Source organism: Hippopotamus amphibius, chromosome X (genome assembly GCF_030028045.1).
Source record: "Hippopotamus amphibius kiboko isolate mHipAmp2 chromosome X, mHipAmp2.hap2, whole genome shotgun sequence".
Lineage (NCBI taxonomy): Eukaryota > Metazoa > Chordata > Mammalia > Artiodactyla > Hippopotamidae > Hippopotamus > Hippopotamus amphibius.
The window spans coordinates 79,527,568-79,540,915 of NC_080203.1; the positions used below are offsets into that span (position 1 = coordinate 79,527,568).

The window sequence follows — 13,348 nt, forward strand, 5'->3', positions numbered from 1 at the left end:
TAACTTATCCAATCACTGAATATTGCAGAGGGTTCAAGCTTTTCTATCTCTTAAATAACATTATGTAAACCTGTATGTGCTGTTTGATTATCCTTTTGAACTATGACCCAATGTCCCCCAAGCCCTTGATTTCAGTCCCTGACCAAAATTATTATACCTGGTGAGTAGGCAGAAGAGACTACGCAGAGGTTACCAGTGGCAAACCCCACTGAAATCCACAAAGTATGGTATTTCAGCAGTGATATTACCCTGCTTTTCCTTCCTTAGAGCAATTCACTTTGATGGTTTTCAAAGATGTGTTCTTCTGTTTGTCAGGTTCATCTCTTCAACTCTCCATTGCAGGATCTTTCAATCTCAGTGCCATTGATATTTCAGACTGGATAATTCTTTGTTTTAAGGGGTCAATCTGTGCATTATAGAGTGTTTAGAAGCATCTATAGCATCTCCCCACTTTATTCTTTTTTTTCTTAAGAATTTTTATTGAGATACAGTTAACAGACAATAAACAGCGTGTATTTAGAGTGTACAATTTGGTATCCCAATCTCCCAATTCATCCCCCTCCCAACCCTCCCAGCTTTCCCCACTTGGTGTCCATGTGTTTGTTCTCTATATCTGTGTCTCTATTTCTGCCTTGCATTTCCTCTTTCATAGTTGTTAGCATTTGCCTTATGTATTCAGGTGCACCTATATTGGGTGCATATATATTTATAATTGTTATCTCCTCTTCATGGATGGATCCCTTGATCTTTATGTAATGTCCTTTCTCGTCTCTTGTAACATTTTTTATTTTAAAGTCTATTTTATCTGATGTGACTATGGCTACTCCAGCTTTCTTTTGATTTTCATTTGCATGGAATATCTTTTTCCATTCCCTCACTTTCAGTCTGTATGTGTCGCTAGGTCTGAAGTGGGTGTCTTGTAGACAGCATATATATGGGTCTTGTTTGTGTATCCATTCAGCCAGTCTGTGTCTTTTGGTTGGTGCGTTTAGTCCATTTACATTCAAGGTAACTGTTGATATGTATGTTCTTATTACCATTTTCTTAAATGTTTTGTTTTTGTTTTTATAGGTCCTTTTCTTCTCTTATGTTTCCCGCTTAGAGAAGTTCCTTTAGCATTTGTTGTAGGGCTGGTTTTCTTAGCTGAATTCTCTTAGCTGTTGCTTGTCTGTAAAGCTTTTGATTTCTCTGTCGAATCTGAATGAGATCCTTGCTGGGTAGAGTATCCTTGGCTGTAGGTTCTTCCCTTTCATCCCTTTAAATATATCATGCCACTCCCTTCTGGCTTGCAGAGTTTCTGCTGAGAAATCAGCTGTTAACCTTATGGGAGTTCCCTTGTATGTTATTTGTCATTTTTCCCTTGTTGCTTTTAATAACTTTTCTCTGTCTTTAATTTTTGTCAGTTTGACTACTATATGTCTTGGCATGTTTCTCCTTGGGTTTATCCTGCTTGGGACTCTCTGCGCTTCCTGGAATTGAGTAGCTATTTCCTTTCCCATGTTAGGGAAGTTTTCAACTATAATCTCTTCCAATATTTTCTCGGGTCCTTTCTGTCTCTCTTCTCCTTCTGGGACCCCTATAATGTGAATGTTGGTGCGTTTAACATTGTCCCAGAGGTGTCTTAGGCTGTCTTCAGTTCTTTTCATTCTTTTTTCCTTATTCTTTTCCACATCAGTGATTTTTACCATTCTATCTTCCAGCTCACTTATTCGCCCTTCTGCCCCAGTTAATCTGCTATTGGTTCCTTCTAGTGTATTTTTCATTTCAGTTATTGTGTTGCATATCTCTGTTTGTTTGCTCTTTAATTCTTCTAGGTCTTTGGTAAACTTTTCGATCTTTACATCCAGTCTTTTTTTAAAGTCCTGGATCATCTTCACCATCATTATTCTGAATTCTTTTTCTGGAAGGGTGCCTATGTCCTCTTCATTTAGTTGTTTTTCTGGGGTTTTATCCTGTCCCTTCATCTGGTACAAAGTCCTCTGCTTTTTCATTTTCTCTATCTTTCTGTGGCTGTGGTTTTCAGTTCCACAAGACAAAATACTGCTGATACTGCTTGATACTGCTGTCTGCCCTCTTCCCCCCCACTTTATTCTAATAGCACTTCCTGGGTGTGATAACCTAAAATGTCTCTAGGCATTGCCAAGTGTCCCCTGGGAGGCAAAATTGCCCCTAGTTGAGAATCACTGCTATATTATAAGACAGGCACAGACTAAGGAATATGTAATCTTGGCTCTAATATCAACTAAGTAATTATTCTATGCCCCAGTTTTCTAATTTGTCAAATGGATATGTTTGAATGTACGCTTACTAAGAATTGTTTTTGCCAGAAAATATGCAATGCATTGAGGGGTACAAAATATGAATTAAACTTGGTTTTTGCCCTTAAGAAGTTCACAATCTGATGAAGACACAAGTATATCAAGAATTGTAATGAAATGTGTTGAGCACTGCATGTGGGGCATATATCTAAGGACTTCACTGAGAAAGTGATATATAAACTGAAACTGAATTATGTGTGGGAGTTTGACAAGTAAAGAAAAGGGCAAAGAAAATTCCAGGTGTATACCACTGCATGAGTAAACACACAGAAGTGTGTGAGGTTATAGTTTGTTTGTAGGGTCTTGGCTTTCCAAGAACAGTCCTGGTTTATACTTGTCCTAATGTAAGTATTGACACTGCCCTATTCACTCTTAAATATGTCTTGAACTTGGTCTATAAATTATGTTGCCACCTATTTATTTGGTAACTGAATGTAATTCAATGAGACAGGAGCACAGAGGTGAGAGTGGCAAAAGACAAAGTTGGAAAGGTAAATACGATCACATTATTAAAAGGCTTTGTGAGCCAACCTAAGGAGTTTGGAGAGAGTGGGAAAGCCATGGGTGGTTTATAATAAGAAGAATGATATAAATAGAGATATATACTTAAAAAAAAATATTTCTCTAGCAAAAGAGTAGACAATGGGCTAGAAAGGAGTGACCAGAGAGGGGGAAAACCAGAGAGAAGGCAACTGAAATCATTAATTGGAGAAATAGTGAATTCTTGTTTAGTTTGAAATATCTCATAAAACATTTTTTAAAAAATGTCAGAAATAGGGTCCTAAATGAATTAAGTTCTAAAAAAGGGGTGAAAGGAGAGACATGCGGGGGACAGAATGAGCAGAACCCACCACCAATCAAATAGGGCAGGTTATAGGCAAGGAGGAGTGTAAGATTATGGATGTTTCCCAGATCATACAATAGGATGTATAACGAGAGCATTCATAGGGAATATGGCGAGGAAAGTGGTTTAGAGCAAGCTGGAGCTGATATGGAAAGCAGCTGATGAGGATTAGGATATACATATGTGTAGTAGGCAGGTGGCACTGCACAGCTGGAGCTCAGGGGAAAGTAGGACTAGATCTGAATCATGACCATGAAGAGTAAGCTGTACACAACTTCTGTCTTTAGGGGTGGACTTACCATGCGGCCAAAGTACTTATTCTATCAGCTCATTGTTGCCTCTCTTTGTAGGGGCTTTGGGAATATCCTGGGTGAAATACTACTGTCAATATGAGAAAGAGACCAAAACGCTCACCATGACGCCTATGGAGCAGAAGCCAGGTGCTAAACAGCAGGTCAGTTCTTTTATGGGCCACATTTTTTTGAAATGCTTCTGTGACTGCATCTCAGAAAAGAGTATATTTTGACTCCATGTCAAAGAACTGAGTCTACCACTATCATATTAAGCCATGACTTTATATGTTCTCTTTGGCCTAAGTTTCATTGGTCCAGATACTACTCAGTTGAGTGAAAAAATCTCTGTTAATGATTCCAGGCCTTCTGAAAGTGCCTGTACTCTTCTAGATCATTATTGCAAGTGTCTATCATGTTGTATAAAGAAAATTTGCAAAAAATATGGATAAAGTTGAGGAGGAGAGTATTACTTGCTTTAAGAAGGAACTACTATAAGACTTCTTTAAATAGTTGTGTTTAAAATATAAAACATTTTCCAAAATTCCTTTTTTAAAGGAGTATTCTGCTGCCTAAAGTTGGAATAACCTATACCCCACATTGTATGTAATGCTCAAATATCTTTAAGCAGTTAATGCCTCTTCTTCTGCCCTCCAAACTTTCCCCTACTCCCCCAAATGGCAAGATGAGTTTAATACACTGAGAAGACAGTTCACTTACCTAGAGGAACCTGATATTTTATATATGTATATATATGTATATACATACACACATATAGTTATATTATACATCATATATTATTTTATGTGTATGACCACCCAGCTAAAACAATTATTCTGTTATCTCACTTTTACCTATCTTTGTTGGGGCTTTGGGAACACACACACACACACACACACCCCTGAAGGTTTCTTAAGATAAAAGCGGATAGACGGACTATTCATATTCTAACAGGGTCTTAGGACATAATTTTTAAGGATTTCTATAATTTACAAATTGTTTACAAGGCAAAACAAGGTTTACTTATTAGCACTGAAAGTTGTGGTGCATGAAGACCCAGTTTCCATAGGCAGAAATTTGGAGACTTATGGTGCCAATTTTTCTCCATTGCTTATGTTTTCCAAAGAAGATCTCTCTTGTGTGGCTTGTTCATAGGAAATTAGAGATGACTGATATATGGTGGCAGGCTATTGAAAACTGCTTTTCTTTTTTTCATTAACCACAAGTTTTGCTACTCTGCTTTGAATGTGGATTAGACATGGTATATACCTCTAACAGAGCATACCAAATGGGGCTTCCACAACCCTCATCCATGTTTCTATGTGAGCCAGTTACTCATCCATGGCTCCAAAACTCTCCTTAGTTTCCAGTCTGCCAATTAACAAAGAACCTTTTAATGTGGTTCCAACAAATTGTGCTGTAGCAGAGAATTTGTTCCATTTCTGTCAAAACTTAGCTTATGTATCTGACTGACAAGTGCTTTTAAGTAGCACTGTCCTGTAGTCTCTTTCTTTTCTTTTTCTACACACATTACTTTACAAACCTTGGACTTCAAAGTTCCTTTCTTAGGCAGGTCTTACTGCAAAGCTGAAGCCAGAGCAGCAGATACCATTTCATAGCTTCTTAGCAGATGAGAGCAAGCCCTTCTTTTAGTTGTTCTTTCCCTCTTTCTTTTTAATTGAATGGCTACTTGCAAAACTGCAATAAGTGTAAGCCTAAGCAGTTTAAATATTGGAGTCTGTGGAATGGAAAGAGGAACTTGGCTCTCCATTTACAACAAAGGGGAGGTGGAAATAGTTACTTGAATTTCCCTAAATTGAATTGGAAATGGTTTCTTCTTATGAGTTCTCTGCCTCAGTTCCTTTTACTAGTTTGTGTTTTAGAAAGGTAAATAATACAAATAAATGAGACCACAATAATAACACCATAAAAACCACTATTTATTCAGTGTTTGCTCTGCACCAGGCTCTGAGCTAGACATTGCTGTCATGTGCCTCATTTACTCTCTCAGCAGCACTGTGATGTATCATCAGCCCAATTTGAAGATGGAAGAATTAGCTCTCTTTCTGACTATGGTACTTACCAGTGTTCTCTACTAGTTCAGCCTATCAACTTCCATTTGGGTTGTCTTGCTTACTTTACAGAGCACAGTCCCAAATACTATTTTATAAGATTCTCATCCCTTGACAGGTAGCTGTAAAAGCCAAGAGAGCTACATTTTCGATCATAATAACTAGTTTTATTTATTTATTCATTAATTCGTTGTTCATATTAAATATTTTTCCCTTCCCGTTATACTGAGATATAACTGACATACAGCACTGTATAAGTTCAAGGTGTACAGCATAATGATTTGACTTACATACAATATGAAAGGATTACCACAATAAGTTTAGTGACTACCCATCATCTTATACAGATAACAAAATTAAAGAAAAAATTTTTTTTTCTTGTGATGAGTACTCAGGATTTACTCTCAACAATTTTCATATATAACATATAGGTGTTAATTATATTAATCATGTTATACATAATATTCTTAGTATTTATTTATCTTACAGTGGAAAGTTTGTACGTTTATTTGCCTTCATCCAATTTCCCATTCCCTTAACTTTCACCTCTGGTAAGCACAAATCTGATCTGTTTTTCTATGAGTTTGTTTATTTGTTTGTTTTTCAAGTATAATTGATCTGCAATACTATGTTAGTTCTTGATGAACAACATAATGATTCGAGATTTCTATACATTATAAAAGTATCACTGTGATAAGTCTAGTTATGATCTGTCACCATATAAAGATAGTACATAAGTATTGATTATATCCACCACACTGTACATTTCATACCCATGATTAATTTTTTTTTGTGACTGGAAATTTTTACCTCTTAATCTTCCTCACCTCTTTTTCACATTCCATCCTCCCCTCCCCCTCTGGCAACCACCTGTTTGTTCTCTGTACCTGTGACCCTAATTCTGTTTCATTATGTTGGTTCATTTGTTTTGTTTTATAGATTTAACATATAAGTGAAATCACATGGTATTTGTCTTTCTCTGTCTGACTTGTTCACTTAGCATAATACTCTCTAGCTCCACCAATGTTGTCACAAATGGCAATATTTCATTTCTTTGTATGGCTGAGTAATATTCCATTGTTTTTGTATACCACATCTTTTTTATCCATTTATCTATTGATGGGCACTTAGATTGCTTCCATAACTGGGCTATTGTAAATAATGCTGCTATGAATGTAGGGGTGCATATATCTTTTCTAATTAGTGTTTTTGTTTTCTTCTGACAAATACCCAGGAGTGGAATTGCTGAATCATATGGAAACTCTATGTTTAAATTTTTGAGGAATCTCCATACTGTTTTCCACAGATATTGCACCAATTTACATTCCCACCAAGAGAGTATTAGGGCTTCCTTTTCTCTACATCCTCACCAACACTTGTTATTTGTGGTCTTTTTGATGATAGCCATTCAGACAGATGTGAGGTGACATCTCATTGTGGTTTTGATTTGCATTTCCCCAATGATTAGTGATGTTGAGTATCTTTTAATGTTCCTGTTGGTCATTTGTTTGTCTTCTTTCAAAAAATTCAGCCCCTCTGTCCATTCTTTAAATTATTTTTTTAAAAGTTTGAGTTTTATGAGTTCTCTGTATATTTTGGATATTAACCCTTTATCAGATATATCATTTACAAATATTGTCTCCAATTCAGTAGGTGGCCTTTTCATTTTGCTGATAGTTTCCTTTGCTGTGCAAATGCTTTTCAGGTTAAGTCACATTTGTTTATTTTTGCTATTGTTGCCCTTGCCTGAGAAGACAGATCCAAAAATATATTGTTAAGCCTGATGTCAAAGACAGAACTACCTGTGTTTTCTTCTAGGAGTTTTATGCTTTTAAATCCTACATTTAAATCTTTAATTCTTTTTGAGTTTATTTTTGTATGTGGTGTGAGAAAGTAGTCATGTTTGATTCTTTTGCATGTGGCTCTCCAGTTTCCCAATACCATTTATTGAAGAGACTGTCTTTCCCCATTTTATATTCTTGCATCTTTTGTCATAGATTAATGGACTGTATAAGCATGGGTTCATTACTGGTCTCTCTGTTGTACTGATTTATGTGTCTTTTTTTTTGCTGAACAATATTGTTTTGATTACTGTATCTTTGTAGTACAGTTTGAAATCAGTGAGAGTGTTAACTTCAGCTTTGTTTTTCTTTCTCAAGATTGTTTTGGCTGTTCACAGTCTTTGCATTTACATACAAATGTTACAATTACTTGTTCTAGTTCTGTGAAAAATGCCATTGCTCTTTTGATAATGATTACCTATAATATGTAGATTACCTTGGGTAGTACAGTCATTTTAACAATATTAATTCTTCTAATCCGCAGCATGGAGTATCTTTCCATTTGTTTGAATCATTTTCATTTTCTTTCATTAGTGTCTTATAGTTTTCTGAGTACAGGTATTTTACCTCCTTAGATTATTCCTAGGTATTTTATTCTTTTTTTTAATTTGATTATAAATGTGATTGTGTTATAAATTTCTTTCTGACAGTTTGTTGTCAGTGTGTAGAGATGCCACAGATTTCTGTATATAATTTTGTATCATGCAACCTTACTGAATTCTTTAATGAATTCTAATAGTTTTTTGGTGGCATCTTTAAGATTTTGTGTATGTGGTATCACCCATGTCATCTGCAAACATTGACACTTTTACTTCTTCCTTTCCAATTAGGATTTAGTTTATTTATTTTTCTTGTCTGATTGCTGTGGCCTGGAATTCCAATACTATGTTCACTAAAAGTGGTGAGAGTGAGTATCTTTGTCTTGTTCCTGGTCTTAGAGGGAATGCTTTCACCTTTTCACCATTGACTGTGATGTTAGATATGGGCTCATCACATTTGGCCTTTATTATGTTGAGATAGGTTCTCTGTATGTCGACTTTGTTAAGAATATTTTTTGTTATCATAATGGGTGGTACATTTTGTCAAAAGCTCTTTCTGTATTTATTGAGATGATCATATGGTTTTTAGTCTTCAATTTATTAATGTGGTGTATCGCATTGTCTTATTTGCAGATATTGAACCATTCTTGCATCCCTAGGATAAATCCCAGTTGATCATGGTGTATGATCCTTTTAATGTACTGTTGAATTGGATTTGCTAAAGTTTTGTTGAGGAATTTTTCATGTATGTTCTTCAGTGATATTGGCCTGTAATTTTCTGTTTTTGTGGTGTCTTTTTGTCTGCTTTTGGTATCAAGGTGATGCTGGTCTTTCAGAATGAGTTTGGAAGTGTATTGCCACTGTAATTTTTTGAAATAGTTTTGAAAGAATAGGTGTTAGTATTCTTTCAGGGTTTGGTAGAATTCATCTGTGAAGCCATCTGGTTCTGGACTTTTGTACATTATGAGTTTTCATTTTGTAATTACAATTCAGTTTCATTACTGGTAATTGGTCTGTTTGTATTTTCTATTTCTTCTTGATTCAGTTTTGGAAGACTGAACATTTATTTCTAGAAATTTCTCCTAGGTTGTCCATTTTATTGGTGCATGATTGGTCACAGTAATCTCTTATGATCTTTTGTATTTCTTTGTTGTTGGTTGTAACTTCTTTTTTGTTTCTGATTTTATTTATCTTTTTAATCTCTTTTTTCTCAATGACTCTGGGTGAAGATTTATCAACTTTTTTTGTTTGTTTCATAAACATTTTTGTTTATGTTTTCAACCATCTCTTAGTTTCATTGATCTTTTCTTTTTCTTTTCTTTTTTTTTTGTTTTTGTTTTTTAGTCTCTGTTTCACTTATTTCTGCTCAGATCTTATGATTTCTTTTCTTGTAGTGACTTTGGCTTTTACTTGTTCTTTTTATAGTTACTGTATGTGTAAGGTTATGTTTTTTATTTGAGATTTTTCTTGTTTCCTGAGGCTTATATTGCTATCACATTCCCTTTTAGAATTGCTTTCATTGCATTCCACAAATTTTAGATTGTTGTGTTTTCATTTTCATTTGTCTCCAGGTATTTTTGATTTCCTCTTTGATTTCTTCAGTGATCCTTTGGTTGTTTAATAACACATTGTTTATCCTTTCCATGTTTATGTTTTTTTTTTTTTGCAGTTTTTTTCTTGTAGTTGATTTCTAGTCATAGAGTTGTGGTTGGAAAAGATGCTTAATATGATTTCTATCTCCTTAAATTTACTGACACTTGTTTTGTGTCCTAGCTTGTGATTTATCCTGGAGAGTGTTCCATGTGCACTTGAAAAGAATGTATATTCCCCAGGTAGCTTTTGAATAGAATGTTTTTTATATGAAAAGAGGCTCCTCCTTTGGTGGAGCCTATTATTATGGGCACACTGGTGGGCATGGCTGGCCCCCCACCTGGTTGGTTGGAGGCCCTGCCTACTGCTGAAGTTACTGCCTGTTGGTGGGTTGGTCTGAGTTCCATTGCAGTTGGCTGTTGGGAGTCCTGAAACTGGTTATTGCCCCTTGGTAGTTTAGGCTGTGTCCTGGTCCTGGTCCACTGGTGGGCTTGGCTGGGTTGCTGGCTGGCTTCTTGTGGGGCCCAAAGTAAGGGTCCCAGAGCAGGCATAAAGCAGCTGCTGGGTCCAGCAGGGGCCTAGGGGCTGGTGTCAGCCTGCTCTTTGTTGGGGCTGGATCCTAGGTAAGCTGGTTGTGGGCCATGGTGTGTCTAAAAGCTGGCTTCAGCACACTGGTGGGCAGTGTTGGGGCCCAGTGTATCCTGGGGCTGTTGCCTGCCTGCTGCAGAGTAAGGCCAGTTCCTGGGGCTTGTGCCTGCTTACTGGTGACCAGGAATGGGTCCTGTTCTCTCTGTCTGTTAGACAGGGCTGGGTCCTAGAGTGGCTGGATAGTCCAGGGGGACCTATTGCTGCTGCTAGCCTGCTGGTGGATGGGGCTATATCCCTGTGTGGCTTGCTGCTTGGCCTGGCATGTCCTAGGACTTGTGCCAACTGGCTGGTGGGTGGGGCCAGGTCCAACATTAATAAGCTACAGGGAGGAATCCAAAATGGTGCTTTCCAGCACCTGTTTCCTCATGGTAGAATTAGCTTCTCAAAATGGCTGCCACCAGCATCTATGTCCTGAGGGTAAATTCCAGTTGTCTCCTGTCTCTCTAATACCAGCAGGTCGATTTGACTCAGGCACCTTTCAAATTACTGCTTTTGTCCTGGTTCTATGAACGTGTGAGATTTTGTGTGCACCTTTTAAGAACAGACTGTCTGTTTCCTATAACCCTCTAGCTCTCCTGAAAGCAAGCCTTGCTGGCTTTCAAAGCCAGGTGTTCTGAGGTCTTGTCTTCCCAGTTCAAGACCCCTTGACTAGGAATCCAATATGCGGGTCAGACCCTTTGCTTCTTGGGGATAAACTCTGCAATTATAATTATCTTCCTGTTTGTGGATCACCTACCCGGGATGTGGGCGTTGACTATACCATGGTTGTGCCCCTCTTACCTGTATAGTTGTGGTTCCTTCCTTATATCTTTAGTTGTAGGAAATCTTTTCTGGTAGCATTCAGGTCATTCTCATCATTAATCATTGCTTTGTAAATATTTGTAATTTTGGTGTGCCCATAGGAGGAGGTGAGCTCAGGGTCTTCCTACTCCACCATCTTGGACACTCTTGTCTCAAGAAATAGTCTTAAATCCTAGTTCTGTGGCCTAGTAAATTGTGATTTTGAGTAAATTACTTAATGTTGCTCACTATCATTTTTCTCATCAGACAAAATGGCAAGGATGATAATGTAGTTTATAAATGTTTGTTGAGCATTAACTCTTTACTAGGTACTAGAGATATAAAGATAAATAAGACACTACCCACATCCTTGAGGAGTTCTCAGTCAAGTGGGGACATCAGACATGAAAAAAAGTAGCTTTAATACAATGTAGAAAATGCATAGTAGACAGTGCATGGTATTAAGGAAGGATTTTTGAGGAAATGAAAGCTGAACTACAAGTTGTAGAAAGAGTAAGAGTTTAGCCAGTCAAAGAATATAGATAAAGTCATTCTGGGTAGAGGAAACAATATATACAAGTTAGAGTCATGAAAGAGCATGATACACATGTGAAATATGAGTACTTTTGCACTGATGGGACATAAACTAAATGACAGTGGCTGGAGGTGAACCTGGATTGGTAGGCAGTGGTGAACCCTGAGCTTTGACGTCACCTCACCAAATCTGAAAGAGTTGAAAGTTTAAAAAGGGATGGTGAATACATGATGCTGTTAATTACCCTCATCTTGCAAGGCTAACAGTGCTTGATATCCTAAGGGTTGGGGCTGAGAAGGCAGATTGAAAGGTGAATATAGAGTTGTGTTTCTATAGTGCAGGAACAGGAAAAAGGATAGACCTGCAAAGGGCTTGAGTGTGACAATGAGAGGGAAGTATTGGCTGATCAGCTGTATGGGCCAGTTTGGGTGGTGTAGTGCTTGGGCACAGACTTGGCACTTGGGCAGTGTTTCTGAATTCAAGACAACAAAGTGGGTAGTGTTATTCCCATTTAATAGGTTGTGAAATTTCTATTCAGGGAGGGAAAATTATTTACCCTGGGCCACATAGCTGGTAAATGGCATAACTGAGGCAAGACCCCAGGTTTTAAACTTCTTAGTTTATTGATACTTCTACTATACTGACTTAGGTGACTCTAGGTAAGCCATTTTACCTCTCTGAGGTTCACTTCTCTCTGAAGGTTGTTATGAAGAAAAGTGGTTTAAAAATACCTAGCATAATATGTGGCACATAGTAGGTGATCAATAAATGTTACTTCTAGTTCCTATACCACATTGTCTTTGTTGAGATAATAGAGAGAAACTGAACTATGTGGGATTTGGGGAATTTTAATCTGTGGACACAGTGGATTTCTATGGCCTTGTTAAGTGCCCACAAGACTAAGGTGGGCCATACTATCCTGCACATATGAAATACCAAATGCTACCTTGACTATTACACAAATATGCCTATTTTTCCTACTCTTGCCCTATCTTTGGAGATATTGCTTTTGTAATTCCTGTCATCTTAAAAACTCTGAAAGTGGGGAACCAAAAATGTTTTTCTCCCCTCTTCTATATGCTACTTTAATGGAAGGAGGGTTGCAGAAAACCATTTTACCCACTTACCCATTGCAACCTCCCTACCTAAAAGTCTCACGAAATTTTATTCTGTACACTTAATGCCATTTGGGCAGCCTGTTTCTCCTACATTCTCCTTTACATGTTGTGTAATGAGATTCCTATTTAATATATCATGCTTGGAAAAGAACGCTGGCTTTTCTTGAACTGAACCATTAATTTTTGGAGCAGAGAGAAACCATGTGCCACCTTGCTGCAACTACCATTTGAGGGACAAGGTTCTAAGTGAAGCTAAACATTGCTCCTGCTGCCCTGACAGATGCCTTCCAAGTGACACTGAGGACACTGTGGTAGGCAGAAAAAGTTTCTGTGTATTTTTTTTCAAACTGGCTATTAATCCTTCTCTTATATCAGGGGCCCTTGGACTTAACCCTGAAGTACTGCGTGAGAAGGAAGACAGAGTCTATCGATAAGAGATTCTGTTTTGATATAGAAACTAATGAAAGGTAAGCTGTGCTGATATGGACTGGCAATGTCCCCATGTGCCAGATGCTGAGCCTGGGTAGGTATTTTATTTTCCTTTGTCATCTCTTGATAAAAATGAGCAAAACTATTCATGACATCATTGCCTTGGCTCTTTTGGCTTCCCTTCCCAAGGATCCCTGTTAGCACTGGCTCAGAGCTGGTTCTCTCTATTCAAGGTTCAATCAGCTTTGCCTCACTTGCTTTAGGTAGAAGAAGTTACTGCTAGGATTTAATTTGCTATTATATATGCAAAAGGTCAGCATTTGGTGATGCTGCAAAAGGACAGA

The 13,348-nt window shown here is 37.5% G+C and overlaps 1 protein-coding gene across 5 annotated transcripts in view; it reads left to right on the forward strand.

Moving 5' to 3' along the window:
• The window catches only part of OPHN1 (oligophrenin 1), a 648,185-nt gene that overhangs the window by 339,342 nt on the left and 295,495 nt on the right, over positions 1-13,348 (forward strand). For all 5 annotated transcript variants that reach the window (XM_057717522.1, XM_057717521.1, XM_057717520.1 and 2 more), the window contains exons 10-11: positions 3,513-3,616; positions 12,951-13,042. In XM_057717522.1, the coding sequence (XP_057573505.1) occupies positions 3,513-3,616; positions 12,951-13,042 (196 nt within the window). The remainder of the gene's footprint in view (positions 1-3,512; positions 3,617-12,950; positions 13,043-13,348) is intronic.